Genomic DNA, 24,385 nt, shown 5'->3' with positions numbered 1-24,385 from the left:
TTCTTTAAATATCTTATTAAAATGTGCTGGTCTGCAAAGCCAACTATGGTGATTGCTATCCATTTTTTATAGCTGTCGTTCTTTACCGTTTTATTGTGTTGGTTTTCTTTATGTAAACTACAAAAGAAAATTGCCAGTCATTAATTCAAATGATTCAGATTCCAGTTTCTCTGTTACAGTATCAGTCATGTGCTGTGCTCCTGGTTTTATTTTAGTAAATGTGCATTGTATCACTAATTTCAGAGTTAGGCTAACATAATATATTTTGGGGGTGTGCCTTGTACCACCAGTTCTTAATTGCCACATGTGAAAAAAATAATCAGTAATGCATAAAAAATATAACCTTGGTGTTTGTATGCTAAGGAAGGCATGCATGTTGGTGCTTTTTTTTTTTAAAGGGAAAACCAGAAATATTTCTTATTAAATAAGGCTTTATTAAATAAGTTAGATTAAGATATTTCTCCCCATAATGAACCAGATGCATTGATTTTGGCTGTGGGGTACATATCTAAGAAAATTGATGCCCCAACTTTAAACGGTCACAAATTAAATATGTTAGATCATAATATGACTTTTAAATCTAATTTCTAACATTTGGGGGTATGTGGTGTCTTTGACCTCCCCGCTTGTTTGCCCACTAAAATAAGTCCTCTTTCTACCCTGTGGTAGATTGTTATTGGAGACATGTAAGGCTCCACACACTAATGTCTTCTGTGAGCTTCTAGATGCTTCTAATTTTTTATCATAAAGTTCTCCAAGTCACTGGGCTGTACCGTCACAGCTTTCTTTTGTTTAAATGGAATCATGCATGAAGAGTGGCCTGGGCTTTGTAAACATGGATATGGTAAGACAATGTAGAATTCAATCCAGTTTCATTTTTCCCAGCACTCCAGATTAGGTAACCATGGAGAGCATATTTGCTTTTTGAGGTTGTGTGTGTGTGTGTGTGTGTGTGTGTGTGTGTGGTTTCCTTCTCTTCTCATCATGGTATGATTGACAAAGGATCAAGCCTAACAGGTTCAATAACTAGAGAGTTTCCTTCTTCCCCATCTGGTCAATTATTAAGCATTTCAGACCCAGCAACACTAGTTGAATTGTACTGCTCGGCAGACATTTTCACTTGTCTCTTTGGAAGAAGTACAATTCTGTCAATATGAGCAAAAACACATTCGATACTCTTGCAAAGGTTATCATAATGCAAAACAGATATCAAAATGACTTTTTCCTGTCCCTGATATATCTGCATCGCAGATGGCTTAGCATGATTTATGAACAGTCTTTAGAAGGGCCCCGTGGACTCCCTTCGTTACTAAATCCCTAACTTTTTATTCTTTCCTAAAGCACTTGAAAAGAGAAAAGTGAGCATTTTAACCCCCTCGTCTGCGTTTAAGAATTATTTTGGCTCTCTTGGAATATCAGTATGTGATTACAGTTTTCTAAGGAATTTTTCTGGTGGCTTAAACTTCATGTGACTATTCTGAGCACAGAGTAAATTATTATGGAAAATTTGAGCTAAGCTTTCAGTGGTGCCTAAGTTGTTAGAAATAATATGCAGAGGAACCCCTTTGTAGTACTTTTTCTAAGATAGAGACAAAAGAAAATACTATTGTATATGTGCAATAGCATGGAATTTTAAAAGATAAATGGTTTAACAGGAAAAGTTATAAATGGGTTTTTCTGTCTTTTCTTTGCTCTTAACACAACCCAAATCGCTACACAGATAGAGGGAGAACTTTAAAATGTTTCAGCTTTGCACATAGGGTGTTTATAATGTTGTATACCAGCTCTTTGATAAGTCCGAAGGGTAAATAATAATTGAAATAGCAAGTTTTAAATAAGAGGTTAGGAAGTGAAAATATATTTTAGTTGAGCTTAGAGTTCTGGAACCTGGGAACTTTTTATATCCTCAGTATCGAAGCAGAAGTTTTTTCCAGAAGCTTTACTAAATATAAATACTCATTTCTACTGCAAGGAAGATATTTTGCAAGTAAATCTTATTCCTTCTAGAGGCTTTTGTATGGAGAGCAGTACTTCAGTATCTTTATTTAGGCCTCTTCTAAATATTCCTGTTTGTTGATATATGCCTGGCCTCCTATTTCCTTAAGCATAATTCATAAAAATCACGTAGGGCTAGGGCCTGTGAGGAATTAACAAGTATTTTGAGATACTTGGAATGCTTCATATTTTACACCAGCAGAGTTGGGCACAATGGATGGAGCAAGGAGGAAGAATAGAGAGAAGACAAGAAAATTAAGTTTTGAAAAAAAAGAAACAAAAATGGGGACCAACTGAAGCAATAGTTAATAACTCTGGGTCCATAATTCTTTTGGAGTGACCTAAAGTGACACCTTCTCAATTTCCTATTTTTGATGAGATTATGAAAGCAAGAGTTAATATCTCAGAAAAATAAGGCCCTTTTAGGAAGGTTGGATTATCTATTTTGGAAGGTTTGAGAACATTTTAATATCTAAGAAGAAAGAAATTGGCTTATGAGTTACAGATATTTTCTGTGGCATAGCATCAGCATTGATATCTTAGCAGGATCTGTGATTAGCTAAGCAGTCCCCATGTTTTTGAGGCTCAGAACCCACAGATTTGAATTCTTTTTTCTTTTTTTTTTGCGGTACACGGGCCTCTCACTGTTGTGGCCTCTCCCGTTGCGGAGCACAGGCTCTGGACGCGCAGACCCAGCGGCCATGGCTCACGAGCCCAGCCGCTCCGCAGCATGTGGTATCTTCCCGGACCGGGGCATGAACCCGTGTCCCCTGCATCGGCAGGCGGGCTCTCAACCACTGCACCACCAGGGAAGCCCTCAATTCTTTTGCTTAGTTGTACGTGTTTGTGTGTGTCAAGGACAACAGTAGATTCAGCCATGACATTAGTTAGCAGCAAGCCCTTTAACATATTCTTATTATGCCCCTCATAGGAAGTTTGGTGTTTTTCTGGGTTGGTGGAAGGTTATCATATTAAGACCCTGGACACTGGCTTCCTAAGAGAAGTTTATGTATAGTACACATGGTTAGAGAGGAGGCAACACATCCAGAGAAGTTGACTGACACTTCTAGTAAAGCCATCGGAACCCTCATGGTTTTGTTTTTTAAAACCAGTGAAAGAGTTTATCCCCTTGATATTTTCTGCTGTGTTCTTTCTTCCTATTTTTCTTCCCTTGTGGAAAATGAAAACACAGCCTCCTGGAATTGGAACTCTAGAACCTGGACATGCACACCTACTGAAGGTTATCTGGTTTCCCATTGAACCAGATAACCTTTCCCTCTTGTACTTTGCCCTGAGTAGAAAGTAACAATGGTTTTATTTTAATTTGGAGGGAAAAATCATGAAAAACAGAGAAGTGACCATAATATAATTAAGCTTACATCCAGCAAAGAGACTCTATCTTTGAGCCTCCAAATGGTATAGGAGGCCAGTAGAGTCCAATATGATCAGACTGGCCACCTAATCTGTGTGAAGCCTTGATTTCTAGATTGCAGAAATTAAGACAATACTTGCCATCCATCTGCTTCCTAAAAATGCTGTGAGTTATAATGAGCTAATACTTTTAAAACACCTCAAGTTCTTTAGGAAGAAAAAGTAAATTCATTCTTGTTCTAGGTCATTGGTTCTCAATTTTGGTAAAGTTACCATTTTGGGCTGTCACAGTTGTAGGGGGATGGATGTTCCTGGCATCTATTAGATGGAGACCAGGGATGTGTTTGACTGTCCTACAATGCGTAAGATATTCCTCTGCAACCAAGAATTATCTGGCCCAAAACGTGAATAGTGCCAAGGTCAAGAAACCCTGCTCTAGATTGAGATATTATCATTAGTATTCTATTTTTTGGATTTTGAAGTTAACTGAATTTGGTTTTTTTTTTCCCCCTGAACAAATGTAATTCTCTTGGAGACTCTTTAGAGTAGAAACAGAGTGTTCAGGAAATTGTCTTTTATGAAAATGGCTGTTAACACATCTCCACATCGTGTTTGCATGAGCAAATGCATCAGAATCTGTAGGTGATCTATCACTTCTCTGTCTAGTTGAGTGCAAGTTTAGCTTTGTACATGCCCCAGCTGTCTGGATTACGGCTTAAACGAGCTACTGCCTGTCTTTCCAAGGCAAATTCAGAACCTTTTAACTGGCAAGCACGTCTTAAAATGTGCCATTTTAAGTCATTGCCATCACTTTATAGCCACCTGCAGGTAAGGTTCCAGGCTGACCTTCTCAGCAAGCCAGGTAATTCTGTTTTAGTTCTTTGAGAATTCCACAGCACCTCCGAGAGAGCCCACATGCTATTTGTCTATGAATCACATCCTTCCCAGGAGGTTATCCAATCCAGGATAAGTTCTTTCCAACTTCCAGTGCCAGATGAAGAATGAGTCTTCCCCTCATTACTTAGATGTTTGTGTGGACGTGTCTGCCTTATTGCAGTATTTGTGACACCTGGTCTCTTTCCTCAGTGAAATTGCTGCCTCTAGTTACTTATCAGAGAAGCAGAGGCCATGGCGGTGTCGTACGTGGGTGTACAGAGACAATGAAATGCTGAAACAGCGTGGCCAAAAGCACAGGGACTCCTTCTGCAATTACTGCTCTGATTCAAATGCATTTGTACATGAAGTACATTGATATGTGCATATTTATCTCTATGTACATTAGGCAGCCAGACATATTTACAATTTATCTATGCACATATATTTTTTAAATCATCTGTGTCAATTGCAGTGTATATCTTGTAAGTGGCACATTCCGTGCTTCATGGTTCCATGGGTGCCATGTTCCTTGGCATCAGTGTAGCCCTTTGGAAGTTTCTCCCATTTCTCAGTCTGTGTGATAATTTCCAATAAACCATCAACCAAGCATGTAGAGTGTATGTTTATTACATGGTATTTGGATGGGAGAGAAATAAGATACCTGGGCTTCAAACTGAATACTCTCGGGGGAAAACAAAATTCTGATATCATATAAACAATTATAAGTTGGGTTCTTAGAGCTGCCGGTTCTTGGTTCTGATGACATCTACCTGTGAGCATGTGTTGTAATACTTATTATAAAATGGCTTTTAATAATTAGGTTATATTGCTGTGGTTGAAAGAAGGATTTGAGAAGGATGTAACTAGGATATAGATGCCTGGGTCTTAAATATCTTAACATACGAATGTGATCTGTGCTACGCACTGCTTCACCCACACGTTGGGGGGCACTGTTTGAAAGATTTGCACCACGTTAATGGAAGGAAGGTACAGGCCAAAGCCTCTGCCCACTGACTGGGTGTAAGCCACACCTGGTCAAATCTTGTACCTATTTTGCCTAAGATCCAACTTTTCTAATTCCTTTCAGATAAGCTAAACCGAGAAATGTGTGCCAGATGACATACATAGGACATGTTTCAGACTTATCAGGATGTCATAGTTCTTTGGATGGTGCTTGGGTTGTCCCCCACCCCCCAAAGAAAGCAATCCCTTTTTCCCATGAGAAGGGAGTTAAGAGTAGAGGATCTGTCTGTGTAGCAAAATACTCAGCTGGTTCCTTGCATATGGATGAACACCCCAAAGAACAAAGCAAAATGGAGATGTTCCTTAACTTGAGGTTGTCCCCAAGTAAATTGTCCTCAAGTAAATAATTTGGTTCCTCTAAATGGCTCTTGCCTTTGAAGGATGAGGATACCATGAATAGTTGAGGAGAGTGGCAGAGTTTAGAAGTCATTGCTAGTTAAGTGGTCCTGCCATGGAACAAAAAAACCTTCTGTTCAGCTTAGCTGCAGCTCTTCATATGAGGCGAGACAGCTCTCTAGGATGGCACAAATCCCTATTTCGGGATAAAAGAGAGTCAGAGCTGGGGCATGAATCATTGTTGGGCGATTCCACACGGATGATGGCTGTCTCAGAATTCAAGGGCAGGAGTGCAATTTGAGCAATATAGGGATGGAAACAATAGAGTGGAACTGACCTGGGTCCCTGAGGTCTCTCCTTTTCCAGGCTAACGTCATGTTTTAACCAAACCTTGCACGTTGAGCTTTCTTTCCTAATGCACTGAGCTGCACGATGGCTTCAGAATAATATTAAGCTTTTCCACGGCCTTGTGTTTAGGTTGAGGGGGGACTAGGTTTATCCCAGTGGAACCAGTGGAACCCGGGTGGTGCCTACAGGCTAAGTCTTGGAGAAAGTTTCAACTCTAGGAGGTGAAAGCAGATAGTTAACTACTCTTCTGGAGACTCACTTTATTATTATTATTATTATTATTATTATTATTATTATTATTATTATTATTACTGTCATTTCATATTTCATGCATGATTGAGAATTCCCGGTCCATTTTCTGTCTCATCTTCCTCCAAAATGGCAGGTGGCAGAGAAGACCATATTATTCTCACTTATTTTTGCAGTCTTCATGGTTCTCTTGGACTGTTTGCCACCCAGCAGGGAACATCACCTTCTTTCTAGAAATCAGGAATGTTGGTGACTCATATCACAGGGCCAGCCCTACTGTGCAGCGTTGCCTTCATGCCCTCCCCTCCCAGGTGCTGCTCCCCATGTGAGAGTAGATGGGTGTAGCGTTAGTTTATTTAGAATCCAGCTGATAGCTCACATGCTCCATCGTGGTGGCAGAAGTACCATTGACCAGCCTGTAGTTTCCAGCCCACAGTCCCCCAGCCAATCCTAGAATTTTAGAGGCATGAAAGAGAGACCCTGGGTCTGGAGACTGTCTTCAATTCAAACAGAGCAAGTTGAGAAGAATACATGTTTCCTTTCTCAGCTTGAAGCTGCTAAGGGGAAGCAGACCTATGGGCAACTTGCAGTGAGATGTGGGCTTCGCATAACATGAATGATATGCACCCTTTATTGCTTGCTCTGTTCTTCATGCTACTAACCAGACTCTATTGATGTTGTTTTGATTTTAGTTTTTATTTGGGGGGGTTGCTTTGCATGTCATTCTTCCTCTTGGCTGTTAGTTGCGGGGGTTAAGCCTTTTCCTTTCTGTGATTCAGGTGCCTCACTCTTTCCTTTCCAGGTTCTTCCAGTTCTTTTAACATGTCAAACTCTGGAGATTTGTTCATGAGCGTGCAGTCACTCAATGGGGATTCTTACCAAGGGGCCCAGGTTGGAGCCAACGTGCAATCACAGGTAGGGACCCAGCCAATGTGCCGCCAGGTGAATGCTTTAGCGTCCAAGAGCCCTCAGTCGGATTGGCACCTCCTGCTTCTGTCCAGAGAGAGAGATGGACAGACAGAGAGAGATGTAGAAACAAAACCTTACCAACAACCAAACCGAATCAAAGACAACCATTGTCGTGGGGAATCTCGTCCACACTTTGTGAATGCGTTTGGCTCTGGCTTGTCAGTCACATAGGAAGGCAGGAGAGCGGCAAGCACAGGGTGAGGTGACTAAGGCCCGTCAGGCAAGTGGACCCAGTGTATTCTTTGCTCATGAAAGGGAAAGGGAGGAGGAGTTGAGTCCATCAGTTCACTTTTCAGGTCCCTCTCTTGTCTGTTGCTTTTCCACACTCAACATTTGCCCAATATAGAGGTCATGAATGACTAGGCACATACCTTAGTATCTCACGTTTTCATTTTAACCTTTAAAAACACCCAGCCAGGTTGACTAAACTCATCTTCGTAGTCATCCTTGAGGTCAAGGGATTTGGGTTTCTGGTGATGAGTCTATAAGTCCACGCTGGGAAACAAAAATCAAGCGTGTGGTGTAAACCCTCAGTGCTCCCTAGTCAGCAGCTTGCCTTCACGAGAGCTCAGAAGCCATCCTCCTGTGTCAGCACACAGCCTGATGTGACAGGGTGAGGTCCTGTGCTCTGGGTCAGAATCGCTAGGGAAGTTCTGAGCCAAGCCCATCCAGGCTCCCACCCTGCCAGAGGAGCGGGAAGCATTACATGCCTGGAAGAGACCAACTGGCTGGTGATTCAGCCCCCTGCTCAGGAAACATTACCTGGAAACAAGTTTGAGGAGATACGGTGAGACTTTTAGTCAAATGACTAAACAGCTGGCCATCATTTAAGTCCTCAGAAAGACGACATTAGTCACACACTGCTCTCTCTGTGAGGGGCCTGGCCAAGCCCCTCTACACAGAACCTTGACTTTTGTAGGATCCCCAGCAAAGAAGTTAGATAGGATGATCCGGAGGGCAGGGAAAATCCCTTCACTCTCCCCACTCTCAGCCCCTCTATCACCCAGTCCCTGCCGTCTCATGCAGCATTGTTGAATTAGTTTCAGTGTTGGGAATCCCAGCTTTCTTTGACCATTTTTCTGTCTTGCTTACTGAGATCAGAAAAGATAGTGGATTCGGCGTAGAGAGGAGGCCCAGCCTCCTCCTAATGGTTCCTTTCCCAGGAAGAATGTCTCCAGTGATCGCATTAATTTGGCAAGCCCAAATGGTAGCCTGTGTGATGATGATGTGCCTCCCTTTCCCTGCATCTCCCTGACTAATTTCCTCTCTGTTGTTGTTCATCTGTTTAGGTGGATACCCTTCGCCATGTTATCAGCCAGACAGGAGGATACAGTGACGGACTCGCAGCCAGTCAGATGTACAGTCCGCAGGGCATCAGTGTAAGAAAACAAGGCTCCCCCCCACACACCCTTTGTTTTTATTCTATCACTATCAATTAGTTCAAAGCCATAGGGCTCAGAATGCCACTTAGTAGGACTTCTTAGCTTTACGGTCACCTATTTCTTGTTTCTGTGTCGGTCATGCCATCGGCAGCATTCTACCCTCAAAAAAAGTGGCGATTGGGCAGGCTTCATGCAGGCAGCTGGCGTCTAGGGCTGTCACACACAATCAGTGTTTGCATGGCACCTGCGGCCACATGCTTTCAGCTGAGAGGGGCTGCTAAACAGGTGACACCTAGTACAACAGTGGTAGGAAACATCCCCACAAGCGGGGGCCTGGGAACCTGGGGAGAAAAACCAGTAGCCGAAATCCATTGCATCCAGGTCTGTGTTCTTAAAAAAAAAAACACCTTTCTCCCATCTAAGGATGATTTAAAAAAATTAACACAGAGGCTGGGTATGCTGAAGGGATGGGGAGGGGTGCAGACCATCTTCTACTTGTTCTTGGGTGCGCTGGCGGCTCCTGACTAGCATGAAAATTCATAGCGACAAGCTATGTCGCACAGAGTGAAATCGATCAGACAGACACAAGGAGAATCGAGTGTAGATTTGGGACAGCAATCCAACTTGATTTCTCAGATCAATCGTCCGCTATCTCAGCAGCGGTGACAGCAAGCTGGGACAAGAGGGCAGCCTGGAAAAGGAGGCTGTTCTTTAGATCAGAGGTGATTTCCTGGGCTTTTAGAGGTCATAAAATGCTCCAGTAGAACTATTGGCTTAGAACTGTCTAAGAAAACTATGATTGGATGGTGGTGAGGATTTTTTGTTGTTGTTTCTGTTGTTAGGATTAAAATAAATTCGGGATGGAGGGAAGGAAAGGTAGGCATAGTGTGTTGATGTAATTCTAGCCTATACTAATTGAGGTATGGTATCTACAATGAAAAAGGTGGTAGCTTTTTAACTCTGCATTGGTGAAATCATATATGACAATGGCCAGACTGGAAGGAAGCAAGAGGGTACCAGCTGTTTCATCAGGTGAGGAATGGTTGAAAAAATTAGGAATTCTTAGCCCATTAAAGAGAAGGTTTGGCTGGTAAGTAATAGTTTAAGACACACTGTCATCAGTGAGAGAGATTGGATTCATCGTGAATGATCTAAAGGGAGGTAGGATAGATCACTGAGTAGAAGATTCAGGGAAACAGATTTCACTTCAACATCTCAAGGGCCTTTCTAAGATGCAGTCAGAGTTGTCCAAAGAAGGGATCTTTTGCCTCTGGAAGCCAAGAATTCCCCATCATTGGCGCATTCAGACATTGTTTGGCTAACTACTTGGTAAGGATGTTGTAGAAGGGAGTTAAGTACCAGGTGATGACTGTCTTGGTGACTTTTAAGGCCCCTTCCAATTAGGAATTCTTTATTTTCTACCTTCCTTAGGCAGAATCTCCTCTGAGTTTATATAATATTTATCAAGCTCCTCTCTGGGAGGGAAGGAGGGAGGTTAGAGCTGACCCTGTTAAACATACTCTGGGCACCTGTGTCCCTTTTTTAGAAAGGGTTTCCAGAGCAGAGGGATTTTTCCCTTCTTGTGCTTATACTAATTATTATTCCTGTATTCATGGCTGACTTGTCAGATGCCTGCTTAGAAGAAATCCAAGATACCATGGTGGAGAATTATGTTCTCAAAAATGGATTCCAAATGAATTAAGTTGTTCTGTGTTTGTATGGGGAGGTTCCAGCACATAGGCATTTATCCATTGCCTGGATCTTTTTGAGCTAGAAGATCGGTCTTTCCAGTAAAAGTTTTGCTCTGTATGTAAGTGGAAGAGAGGAACATGAGGAAAGTATAAGAGTGTGGGGAGGAGACTATGGACGCACTCAGAAAGAGAACTGCAGAAATTCTACATGACTGGGCAGGAAGTGGGGCTGACAGTTCTGCTATTTGGCATCTTTCTTTCCTAATTGGGTAGCACAGAAGAGAGCAGCACTCAGACTCTGGGGGGTCAACGTTGGCCCCTCTGACATCATCTGGTGGGCTGGGAATCATTTCTGAAATAGTGTAACCAAACATGTGCAGATCATTATGCCTGATTACATAAGCCCACCGCAAAAACTGGGCCGGAAAATGCCACTTGAAAGAGTCTCTCATTTTGCATTAGTTTTTTTTCCCTGTGAACTGTTTATTTTATTTCTGGGTCTTTAAGACACGGGGTAAATGAATCAAAAGCTGATCATGATACAGTCTGTTCCTTTGGTATCACTTTTAAGTTGTGCCACCTTGCAGGAGACTATGCTTGCGAGATGTATTTTTAGAGAGTGGTATTAGATGCCGAGGCATGTGTATGTGCAGAGAGGGACACTGGCTGCTAGGAGAAATGAGAGAGAGAGAGAAAAGGAGGTAGACAAGAAGAGACAAGGACAGGAATGAAAGATTTGAGCCAATGAATAGAAATAAACAATTCCAAAACCCATGGCGGCAATGGAATTCCCAGCTGGGCTCTGGATTATGTTTCATTCAGTGGAGGACATTTTCTGGGCAACCTTTATCTACTCCCCTGCCTGGATTTTCACAGCATTCACATCTTATCCAACCAGCGTCTATTTTAAATCTTGTAGAGTTCAGATGGCTTTCCTTTAACTAAGGCCATGTAGTGATTGGGTTGCAAGGCATGGTGGTAAGAGCCCTGTGGTGGGAGTTGGGAGACTCTGGTCCTTGTAACTCTCATGTGCCCATGGGCAGGCGTCAAACCTTGTCTTTTATAAAATGGGGCCAGTAATTCTCACTCTTAGTACCTTCATGACTGCTTTAGGGAAAATGAGAAAATAGGTAGGAATGGGCTTGGCAAAGCACAAGTTTTTCCACATGAATGCAGCATGAAAAGTTATAAGTGATAACTTTCTAATTTGACCTTTTTCCTCCTCTTGTGTGAGCAGTTTCCCCAGTAGGTAGTTCCTAGTGAGGACAGGTTAGGACACAGTTGTCACTTTTTTCTCTTCTGATGGAAAGGTACACTTTCGACAAGGATACAGAGTTGTACAAGGCCTAAGGACCCCCTTCCTTAGCCAGAGTGAGCGTTAAAGATCCTGGGTCTTTAAGATGCAGGGTAAATGAATCAAAGGCTGATCATGATACGGTCTGTTCCTTTCGTATCAATTTTAAGTTGTGTTAAATTATACCTTTTTGAGTGCTTTGTATTCTCAAATGACAACGGGCAATGCTTACTGGGTTTAGAGTGGCTCTAAGTGATGGAGGGAGATTACTTCACTTCTCTGTCAGTTAGACAGACTGAAAGATCACTTAGCTATCACATCCACTCTTTCGTTTCCCTTCCCACTGCCACCGTCCTCGTTCTAGAAATGGTTCATTAGCTAGGCTATTGTGGTTATTTCCTAATTACCGTTACTGCCTTTAGTGTCTCCTTTCTCCTGCACACGTCCCCAGAATTTTGTCATTCCTTGCCCAGAAATCAAGAGCACTTCTCTATTGCCCACCTAAGCAAGTTTAATCCCTGAGTCGGACATTTTCAGAGTCTTCCACGCTCCGGCCCCATCTACCTATCCATCCCCCTCACTCCCCAAATCACACTGACTCTCCCACACCCAGATCCTCCTGGCTGTTTGTCTTCTTCTCCTTAGCCCTCCTTCCCCTCTTCTCTCCACTTTATCACACACACACTCCCTTGCCTTATAGATATATGCACAGACACACTCAATCAGTCTTTGTCTTTCATTCCCAAATACGCATGTGGTCCCAAAATGCATATATTAGTTGCTCAAAACATGTTTGTTGAATGAATAAATCAGAAGACAAGCTACCACTGAATTAAAAAATGCCACATCTTATGTAACAGCTATAAAATACCTAGTAATGATTTTTCTCTTAAATGCCTTACTAACCCACAAATAGACTATCTTTTTTAATTCAAAAAGCTTCTTAAGTCTTTCTTTTTGGAAAAAGTTTCTAAACTTTTTGACCAAGGCAGATTCTCTGAGAATTAAGAGTCAGATCAGCATTAAATAGATGAAGTTATAGAGTGATGATATTGTCAAGAGAATTATTCCTTTGAATTCTTTAGCGCCTTCTTTCCTAAAAGAATCCCCTTATCAAAACCTGCTTGTGGGGTAGCCATCTACATAGCAAGAGAACATCGTTTCTTTTTTTTTTAAATTTTATTGAAAAATAGTTGATTTACAATGTTGTATTAATTTCTTCTGTATAGCAAAGTGACTCAGTTATGCATATATGTATTCTTTTTCATATTCTTTTCCATTATGGTTTATCTCAGGATATTGAATATAGTTGTGCTATACAGTAGGACCTTGTCGTTTATTCATCCTATATATAAGAGTTTGCATCTGCTAATCCCATACTCCCAATCCTTCCCTCCCCCATCCCGACTCCCCTTTGGCAACCACAAGCCTGGAGGACACCGTTTCTCATGGGGTTCTCGCTGCTTTCTCTACCAGACGTGGGACTAGAACCTGCACAAACAGGTGGACAGTGGCAGCAACCTGAAGTCAGGAAACTTGGATCCTTCTTGTGGCTTTTCTTCTGGCGAGTCTCTTCATCTCTGTATCGTTGCTTCATCTGTCAAATTTATCCCATCAACAAGCTCTAAGGTCCTTTCAGCTTAGTAGTTCTGGAGTCCTACAAGTATGGTTTTTGATCCCTACTGTTCACTCAAGGGACACCAGGCTCAACTGTAGGCTCCTCTTTCCAGAAAACTCTTTCACTTGAGTTAGTCTCCGCCATCTTTTCTAGCCTACCCTATTGCTTCCCCTTTCAGTTGGATCTTCAGGGAAGGAGGAAGAGCTTGCATTACATGAACTTCTCCCTTTGAATTCACGGAGATTTGTGGTAGCAGAAAGCATTAGTCTTTAGGGCAAAATTATTTTTGATTACTTTAAAATGTGAGAGGGGGCTTCCCTGGTGGTCCAGTGGTTAAGACTCGGTGCTCCCAATGCAGGGGGCCTGGGTTCGATCCCCGGTCAGGGATCTAGATCCCACGTGCCGCAACTAAGACCCAGCGCAGCCAAATAAATAAATAAATATTAAAAAATAATAATAATAAATTTTTAAAAAATGAAATAAAATGTGAATTAAGGGAGTGAGTTCACTCCAGCCACATCTTAAATGTTGACAGATACCCCTATAAGATTGTCATTATTCAAGAGATTAAGTGAAAATAGAAATAAAATGTTAGTGTTCTCTCTATAAAGGCAAAGTGCCATTAACGTCAGTTTATGACAGAAAAGTCTCATTGATTTTGCTTTGTGATAATTATAGTAGTGGAAAAATAGATATGAAGCTTTGATCTTTGTAAACCATAACATACGTGTTTTTATTTTTGTTTTTGCTTTCTCCCATGTTAGGCAAAGGGACAAAAGGACATTTACAAAGAAAATAAATAAAATACAGAATCATTGGGACAAAAATAGAGAACTATTTAAGTGAACACGTTTCAGGCATTTAGACATCACAGGGGTTACTTGGTAATACTTGGCCACCTGCCATCATTTTCATTTTTTCTTAACTACTTCTGAGAGACCTCCTTCCACTTAAAGTATATATTAATAAGATGTTGCCACATGTGGACTTGTAAGACTGGAGAGTGAGGGTGATAATTAAAATCATATGCAGATCTTTAAAAACTCACTTTAATTATATGAAGTTTTAATTGTTCTACCAAGCTGAATGTGAATTTTGAAGATATTAAAACATATTCAGATGTGCTCCCAGTTAGTTGCCTTTGGGTACCTTCTGGTGCTGCAGCCAGGAACCAGTGAACAGCCCCAGTCTGGGGGGTAAAGGGAGTGAGGATAGGCTTGAACATGGTAAACCAATCTCTGCAGGGTTGAAGGCAGCAGTACAGAGTAGATGGACTCCCACCTTCCAGAAGCTTACAAGCCTGGCTCTCCCTGATGACCGAGCCAAAGGGAAATAGAGTAAGTCCCTTTAGCTTCTTACATGATGAGGCCTTTCAGCCTTAATACCGTATCAACTGAGCATTCGAGACTAGAACAGCATTTTATTTGAGCCCACAATAGTTGGAGAAGCAAAAAAAAAAAAATCCCAATATTGTAATTTCATATGCAATCCACTGTTTTTCACCAGCTGCCAGGTGAAAGTCCTTAAAGGTACAGAAGATGAATGAGGCCAGATCATTCAATGGCATATTCAAATATTCATGCATTCCTGTATTCATTAATTCATTCATCCATTCCTTCAATAAATATGTCATCAATAGCATTTTTGACCTTGGGGAATGAGGCTACATCATAATATATCCAGGTCAAGTTGGAGAAACCCTGATGCCAATCAAGATGTATTTTAACTTTCAGTCTCATTCAACACTTTATCTGTGATTAGGTTTCCTGTTCTTGGAATACTAGGACAAGGGAGCCAATCAACTTTGTAGTTTAGGAAGGAATTTGAAATTAAGCTATATAGCAGAAGAGAGGAATTCAAGACCAACCAGCAATAGTTTGAGAAACCTACTCCCCGGTGCACAAAAAAGCCATACCATGGACTTACAATAAAATAAGTATCCTTCTGTGGAGATTCCTTATCTCTTTGTAGAAGTAGAAGTAGTCACAAAGAATTTTCTTGATCTCAAACCTAGTGACACAATCACTCCAAACATGATCACATTTATAATGTGTGTACACATCTTTCACTTCTGCCACTTTCTGCCTGTGTAACTGTGGACAAGTCACTTTCTCTAGATAAGACTCAGTCTCCTGTACTCTAAAAAGGACACTTGAGCTGGATGATGTCAAAGGCCTCTTCCAGTATCCCTGTTCTACTTATAAGCATGATGTTTTTCCATTCCCAAGAAAATACAAGAGGAGAGGAAATACTTCAAAGCTATAAGGAAAAGATAAATTTGTGTTTTTGGAAATAGTTCTGTCTCTGACATGACAATGACGCCATGCTGTTTTCATTGGAATTGATGTGTTACAGCATCCTGTCCAGTTGGGCCCACATTTGTCCTTGCAGCCATGCTGTCCTTGAGCTAGGATTGGGTTAGCTGTTCCAGACTCAAGTCGACCCCGCCTTCTGCTCCATAAAGAAAAAAAACAATTACAACCTCAAAAGGGCAGTTTGTTTTTGTGGTTACTCCTGAAAGTGGCATAGCCCTTTTAGACCTCAGTAAATATTAAGCTAATTAAATTGGCTGAATTTAATTGTGGGGAAAAGTTAGTATTGATTTCAGAAGATGGCCCTCTTCTTGCCCTCTGGGAAGGAGTTCCACGTTCTTAGACAAGTTTGTTTTCAGAGAAAATATTAGACCTCTTTTTAAGAAAATCCAATTGTTATTTTTAACTTTGGTACATTTAAAAAATCTCTACTTATACCTGGCTCTAGGTGAGTTTTGGGAAATTCTATTACACACCTTTAAATATTAAGTATTTGGATCCCTAAATATTCTCCAAATTCACAGATGTATAAGGCAGAAGGCATGACTGACTTGAGTCGGGAACAACTAACCAGGTTAAGTAAATGAATAAGTGCTTTATTTGACAGATTTATTGAGAACCTTGTGATATCCAGTACCAGGAATGCAAATATCAATAGGATATCGTTCTTACACTCTGTAAAGTCACAGAAAGCTGGAAGGACTGGGAGTTACCTGGTTCAGTCCCCTGCTTCACTGAAAGGGAAGGACTACACCACCTTTATATAATCAATATAATATGATTTTTAAAGAATTTGGGGAATGGCCATCGTAATTTCCAACTCTGTCCGCCATTAATTCATCTAACCTAATAATTTTCCAAGCCTAAGCCAGACGTGTCTTTGAACTCATCTTGACTTGAACCTTTCTACATTTCTATAAACTCTTCGGGGCTTAGAGAGTTCCAGTCTCTGGGAGTGTGGAAGCCAGCCTCAGCCGACCTGTAGACCTTGAGGATACTCCCTCTGTAAGAGGATGAGGTTCTCATGAGGGAAGTTTCAGATCCCTCTCTCACCAGAGCTCAGGAGTTCTAGAGAGAACCAGCGTAACTACTGAGGGCCCTGTGCCTTTTTAGAGGGGTAGAAGAACAAAAGCACAATTAATTACATGCTTAAAGTTCTGAGGATAACTTGAGCCTCCACCATTATCCATACTAAGAATACTAATTCATAATAGTTATTGAGTACCCTAATCCAGTGTCTTTATAAACATTCTCATCTCCATTTTATGGATAGAAAATGGAGATTCAGAGAGGTTAAGTAGTTTGCCCAAAAGTCAAATAGCCAGTCAGTGATAGAGCCAGGGTGTGGACCAAGATGGTCTAACTCCAAAGCTTCTGTTCTTTCCCTTTATCCAGATGGACCCTTGAACCTTTACATCTTACACTTAATGAAGGGAGGTGTCAAGAACCTTACAGTAAGAGAATCCGTTATGTTTCCTAGTAATAAATATTTTGGAGCCTGGCTGATATGGGAAAGAACTGTAAGAACTCAGCTATGACTATTCTGTTATATATCCTTTCAGGGTAGCATATAGAAGGCTTAAGACTGGTTGGTTCTTTTATTAAAATTAAATCTAAAACGTATATAGTAAATCCTTCCCTGGATATAGCTTACTCTTCACCACTATTATGTCATATTTGGCTAGCCAACTTAGCCAGGGACCCAGTGATCATACACAAGAGGGAAGAGAGATTTTAGATCAAGTGTCTCTTCATGGAGAGATTTGATGGTTCACTAAAATAGATGGCAAGACTGTTTCAGGAATCTAGGTACCAAATATCAATAGAGGTTTTGTTTTGTTTTGAAGTTTTAATTTGGGGGCAGTGAAATGGAAGAAGAGGAAAATTTTGCATGTTAACTTAATAAATTATACATGTTAAGTAATGGTTTTGGAGGATGGAAGATCAGCAGTGAAGAGACTGGGACATTAACTATAGAAGTAACAGTTTTTCCTAGGCCAACAGAAGAGATGAGAAGGAGCCACCTTGCTTCACTGGGCCAGGACTTCTGTCAAGTGGCCCCCTTTGTCGACACTTAATACTTGGCATTTTTAATAATTAAAAAGAATAAAAATTTAAAAGAATAAGTTAAAAGAATAAGTGCAACAGGTACAAGGGTAATAGATGAATAAAACTAGAAAAAATAAATAGAAAAAAATAATGACAAATATTAAATTTAAAAGATCCAGGAAATAAGAAGAACAGAGAATTAAGAAGAAAGAAGGCAATGGAATGATAAAAAGGCAGGAGATGGATAAAATTGCATGTGAAATGGCAAAATGAACATTAAAAGCAATTATGATATACAAGTAGCAAAGAGGACAATAACAACATAAAATAAGCTAGAATGAGTGGTGAAAATAAATAGCCTCTTCTAAGAACATACTTCCAAAGATTATAAAACAGATCAGGTAGTAATAAAATAAGGAAGTGATATTAAGCAGTAAATTAAAGAACAATTATAAAACAATAAGAAGAGAAAATTAACAGGCTAAAATGACATTTAATAATTGTATTAATAACTAACACTTTCTGACTTCTTCCCATGTGTTAGGCACTTTACATGCATTAACTTATTTAATTCAATTTTATTAAAATAATTAGGACCTTAACAATGTAAACAAAAAAAGTTTAGTGAGGGATGAAATCAGGCATCAGAACAACAGCAATAAAAAAAAAGTCTAAAGGTTAGAAAAAATATACCTATGGGTGTCAATTTTCATTCCTTGTCTGGAGTGATTGTTTTTGCTGTTAAATCACCAAGTACCTGCCCTGGTACTTCTCTAGATTACATGTTCAAGAAGTGCCTGGCACTGTAAATGTTGGTTCTTTACCCCTCTTGTCCTAGTAAGCTTGGCCTTTCCTAGAGACAATTGCTAGTGGTTAAAATTCTCAAGCAGTAGAATCCATGGCCCGGAACCTGTGGCAGTGGGAAAACATCTCATAATCCTACCCATTTTACAGGGTTTAGATCAGGGTTATCTTCTCCTAGAAGTTCTTCCTAGTTCCTACATAGTACTTAGTGTGCTGGGCTTGGAATGGGAGTTCTTCTCTGATTCTTTTCTTTACTTCCTCTCAGCCGTAGGTTTCTGAAGAGGATTCTAGTTTGTATCCCAGCCTTCCATTCAGACTTGGTACACACTAGGTGCTTAATGCATACTTTTTGAAGTGAGCCTACTTGAACCTATTGTCAAGAGGTTTTTCTTTTCTTTCTTTCTTTTTTTGAAAAACCAGCAACCAACTTGTGTCTGGATTTTCTGCCTGCCTGGAACCCCTACACATTTTTGGGTTTCTGTGGTCCAGAAAGAGTCTCTCCCATAAGACAATGGCTTTTTCTTCTTTTTCTCTCTATTTATCATATCCCAGTACCCATCTTTTACCTCCAACTTCCATATACCTTATACCCAATAATCTTTACTAATTCATGGTAGAACTCTTTTATGCGTATGTTCAGGGACCAGGTATCTGTTGCTGTTTCTTCTCTTCCCCATACTTTTCTCTGGGGCAGGTGTTGTCTCTGAAGACTTGAGCTTGATCTACAATTCCTTCATTTATTCATTCATTCATATTCACTCATTCGATCAGCAGGCATTTTCTTGGAATTTACTATTAACCAGTTGTGTTGGGCATTGGGATAGGGAAAATTAAAAAGAGATCAAATGCTTCTTTTCAAGCAACTCTCCATCTTGTCTAAGTTGATTGCTATGTTTAACCTCCTTCCTTTGACCTTAATTTTTGTGTAATGGGAAAAACAACTGATTAATACTCTTGACAGGTAATTATATTTTGAAGAGAGTTGTGAAATCACCTGCTAACGCACTATTCTCCAGGCAGAAGAGTCCCTCTTACCTCCATCTTTCTTCCTCAGACTTGGATTTGACCATTAATTGCACTGGTCTTTTTTCCAATGAGCTGTAGAGGTTGGCCACGACCTTTCAAACACACAAGACAAAGACCTAAATTAGATGTGGACTTTCCTTCCTACACTTTGTTTAAGTTTTACATTTACTTTTTTTTCTGATTACAAATTAATATTTAATGTAGAAAATTTGGAGAATGCAGGAAAGTCACAAAGAAGAAAATTACTGCTAACTTTTTGCTTGGCAGCCTCCTAGCATTTTGTGTCTAAGTATGTTTTGTGTGGGTGTAGAAAAGTTAGGATCATACGGAACACATCATTTTGTAGCCTACTTATTTTACTAAAAATATATTATGAATATTTTCCATATCATTAAACATTCTCCTCAAACATAAGTTTAATAACTGCATAAGAGCTTGTTACCGGGAAGGTCCGTAATTTATTTAATCAGTCTCTACTGTGGAACATTTAAGCTGTTTTTTTTTTTTTTACTATTATTAATAACACTGTGGTAAACATCATAGTACAGAAAATTCAGTGCATATTTTGTATTATTTCCTTGAATAAATTCCTAGAAATGGAGCTGCTAGATCAAAGGGTATGAACAAATCTAAGGCCTTTGTGATGTATTGTAAACTTTTTTCCTGGAAACTCCTATTAATTTATGGTTCCTACCAGCATTTTTGATCCTTCCCATTTCCTTACATTCTCGATAACAATGTCTTAGCAGTTTTTCAGTCTTTTTCAATTCACATTATAAAGTGCCATCTCATTTTTAGTTTAATTTGTATCTCTTTGATTTACTAATGAGATTGAACATTTTTCATCTGTTTGTTAGTCTTTTTATGCATTCTTGAAATGCTCATGTTTTTCTTATTGATTTCTAAGAACTCTTACACAAGAAGGGTATGATTCCATTTCTCGCTTGGCCAATATTTAGAAAACAGAGAAAATTCTATTTCTCAATGGAGGAAGACTCAGGAGGAATAAGGCCCCAGGATTGTTATCCTGGGAAAACTAAAGGCAGATCTATATGTGATACTGGTGGTGATCTTAAAAAAAAATTTACCCTGCGATCTGAACTGGTTTGACATTTTCTGTATTTCTAGTGTATGAAAAAACTCAGGACTATAAAATAGAACCCAAGAATTGTCTAAAAGATCCTAGAGATACATTAGTCAGTCAAAACCTTCCTTGAAGATTTACCCTACGTCTAGTATTCCCCTAAGTATTAGGAGTTGCCAAATAAGTCATTGGCTAGTTTATAGCCAGGTTGAAGAAATAAAGCTACATATAATTTAAAAGTTTTCTTATGACCTTAGCTAAACTTAGGTCTAAAAAATGGTCTTTTGAGTGCCTAGATATTTTCTCATATTTTGGAGGCTATATCTGTCTCCTTGCGTCTTCTTTTACCATCTGAAAGGTAGCACATTCTTCTAGATGATTGAATTTTGACGTCTCACCATCATCACTCCCCTCTGCCCTTCTCATTCCCTGGCAGAACACATATAGAAAAGCCAAGTCAGACTCCTGAGCCCACAGCACAGCTGGAAGATTTCTACTGCAGAGGTTGCTGGGACAATCTAAAAGGAATAAAATTAAAATGAAAAAAATCAACCCAGTCTTATACTTGGATGAGAATCTCAGAATAAAAGAGGATATCCCCCAGCATTCTGGGGTGGTGTCAAAATAACTCAGAATTCTTGAGTACGTAGTTTCCAAGCACTTGCCTTCATTTCATAGGTACATAGAATTCTCAAAACAACAGTATCATTCCCTAAATAAGGCACAGTAGAGCCTCATGCCCCATTCTAGCACGTTCCCCTCAACATTCTCTGTCTGCCTGTACCCCACGACTTCCCACCATCTCTCCCTCCTACCCTTCTGTTAGCTGTAATGACCCTGCAAACACTAAATGGCATTTGAGTGCATTAAGCAGCAGACTCTCCGGTGACATAGCAATTATGGCTCTGAAATAGATTTGGTGCGTCACGGAAGATAAGGGTTTTGAAAGTTTCTGTTGTGATTATAGCCTGTAACTCCCACAAATAATAGGCTTCAAAATAAGAGGCTGCCAACGGAGCCTTTGTGGCTTTGTCTCAGTGATGGCACGTAAATTGCTATTAATGTCCTAAGTGTACTTGAATATGCCAGTCTTTGGGATGTGAAGTTGGCTCGGTGTCTCTCTTTACGCGACATGTCATTGTTGGTCTGATAATCTGGGGTAATTGCTGTCTCTTGGATGGTCAGGAAAGTGTAAGAGGATTTAGCTTCCTGTGTGATGGTAAATAGCCTCAAGGTTTACACCACGAGTTATGTGTGTGTTCCGTAGCTAGCCACCGTTTCTCGTTCAGGTGTTTATACAATTCCTGTGTGTACCCTTAGATAATAGCCTTTCAACAAAACCACGGCAAAATCAAAGTTTATGAAACTAAAATGAAGAATCTGGAGCTGTCTGTATCAGCCAATCACATAATTTATACTGAGAGTAAAAAAAGTACCCTTTGCTTGAATTTTTCAGATTTGGCTATATGAGTAAATATAATTATCTATTGTCTTATAGAGCTACTCTTTTCCAGCATCTGCAGCATCTGTGTGTGTATGCACATTTTTTAGGTGCCATAAGTATTTTCTGAACACGTATTAGCTCTACATCAGTATGATAAAGTGTGTGGAAATTATGTGTGTTTTTGTGCAGTGTGTGTGGATGTGTGTAAGTGTGCGTGTGCTTTAGTTTTGCAGGCCTGGATGTAGAGGATGTTTATTCAGATATAAATAGTTTTCTGCACTAAGACACCTCTATTTAGCTAAAGCAAGCTGAGCTTATTTTTCTTTGTCTCTGAAAAGTTAAATAAAACACATTTGAAGTTTTCACTTCCTGTATGTACATTTAGCCTAAGGCCCCCCTAAGTCTGTGGAACATGGAAACATTATATGTAACTGTCCTATTTGCGCTTTGAGCAGAAATCCAAAAGCATCCCAGCCTTAAACTTGGAAATGTACACTACCTTGTATCCTGTGCAAGCTAGGAAAGGTTCAACCCAGACCATCCTCTGTGTCTCAAGTGCCTTACATGGCAGTGTTAATTCTGGGCCTTCACAACAGATGAATTAAGGAAGGATGAAGTTAAGAAGGTTCCAAAATAGATCTTGATCGTGGAGTTGACCTATATGTGCATGTACTTCAGCCGTGTGGCACTGAGAGCTGGCAGGATGGTGCACTGTGATGGTGCTGTAATTTTGCAGTTGGATTTTGACTGAGTGCCCTTGACTGCATGCCAGATACAGTTGGAGATAATGACTTGTAATAAGACAGTTCACATTCATACCAAGTGAACATGGATCAGGGTTACCATCTGACTATACAGGTCTCAGCCCAGGACTTCGCATCGCCAGTGTAAGGTAAACTGTATTAACTAACAAGGTGGTACCACACACAGTGATGTCTCAGAAGTATAACCCCCGAGGAATACAGTTTGTCTTGTCCAACACCAAGTTTGCTAAGGTGGATTGAGGCTTGAGAGTAGAAGGTATTAGAATCCCCTGAAAAAATTCTCTGAGGCCAGTCTTGTGGTTCATAGGTTCTAGCACCTTAATAAACAGCGCATAGATTCCCAGAAGGTGAACTTAAGAGCATGAGTCATCTACCTTCCTCCCTGAGATCAGTAGCAGCCATGCTCTGCACTTCATGCACCCCAAGCTTTTGAAACCTGAAATGTCCAGAAGCTGTGGCATATAGTAGGGACTAAGTTTGGCAAATTCTAGTTTCTGAGTCGTAGATTCCTGGCCTGAGAAGAATAGATGTTCATACTGAGTTTATGTACCATTATATATTCATCAACCAAAGTAAGAGAATTATTATTACGAGTCTTACATAACTACAAAGTTACAATGTGTACCAGCATACAGGTGGCCTTACAGACACAGGGACAGGCACAAAAAGAAGCTATCAACGCATTCATTTCTCTATTTGTTCAACTCAAGTACTTATTTGAGCAATTGCACTATCAGACATGATCCTTGTCTTCTAATGGCTTGTGGTTGAATGATTTATCATCTTACTTAAGATAAAAATCAAAGCCTGCAAGTCTTGGCATGATCAAGCCATCGCATTCTCCAGGCCCGTCTTGCTGCACTCGCCACTCTGCTCCTATGCTCCATTCTTTCAGGCCTTTTTTCAGTTCCTTGGAGCCTTTGGACAGGTTTCTCCTTCTGCCTAGAAGGCTTTTTGCCCCACTCTTTACTTGTCTATTTTCTGTTCACTTTTAGGCTGACTTTCCAGAAGCCCCAACCTCAGTGAGGTCCCTGTTCCTCTGTCTCATAGCATTTATTACCATCTGGAATCTGTATTTGTTCTTTTGATATGTTTTGAATGTCTGTTTCCCACAAGTCAGCAAGCTCCATGAGGGCAGACACCACATTTTTAAAAAAATGTGTTATATCTACCACAGTATGCCTAGTACATAGTATGAGGTAGGCACTGAACACATATTTGTAGATTTTAAGAATTAAAGGATTGCAGCTAATAAGATCTGGTGCTTGCATGAATATTTACATAAATAAAAGCTGCATGTGGTTAAATGTCAACATGAAAGGTCAAAAGGTCAGTGGTACCAGAACGTAGAGAAGTGGGTGATGGTTTGCCCTGAAGCGACTTGAAGAAAGGAGGTAGCCCTCAGGCTGGGCCATGAAAGAAGATATGGATTCCTAGAGACCAGAGAAGGGGGTAGGCAAAGGCAAAAACCTCTCACTTGACTTCTCTGTAGAGTAGGAAGGAATCTCACTTTGGCAGTGAGAAATCTATTATTTCTTCAGAGCAGCTTAAAGTACTAACGTCTGTTCTCTAACAGGAATGGCTAAGGGTACTACTGATCATTCTTAACCTTCACGGCAAAATCTCAGGGCTCAAGAGGCTGTGGTGAGAAGCAGACTAGCAAGGGGTGTGGTGGTGTGTGGGTGTAAGGTCACCAGGGACCGACCTAGTGGTAAGTGGCAATCAGAGAGGATACCCCCAATAGGCAGGG

The 24,385-nt window shown here is 40.3% G+C and overlaps 1 protein-coding gene across 2 annotated transcripts in view; it reads left to right on the top strand.

Moving 5' to 3' along the window:
• Positions 1-24,385, top strand: part of PBX1 (PBX homeobox 1) — a 282,674-nt gene that overhangs the window by 246,252 nt on the left and 12,037 nt on the right. Inside the window, exons 7-8 of one of the 2 annotated variants that reach the window (XM_081226195.1) lie at positions 7,001-7,113; positions 8,457-8,546. In XM_081226195.1, coding sequence (XP_081082321.1) covers positions 7,001-7,113; positions 8,457-8,546 — 203 coding nt within the window. The remainder of the gene's footprint in view (positions 1-7,000; positions 7,114-8,456; positions 8,547-24,385) is intronic. The other variant, XM_081226196.1, reaches the window with a different exon arrangement.

This window comes from Mesoplodon bidens (genome assembly GCF_964165515.1).
Source record: "Mesoplodon bidens genome assembly, chromosome: 2".
Classification (NCBI taxonomy): domain Eukaryota; kingdom Metazoa; phylum Chordata; class Mammalia; order Artiodactyla; family Ziphiidae; genus Mesoplodon; species Mesoplodon bidens.
This window is presented reverse-complemented; position numbering and strand designations above follow the sequence as displayed.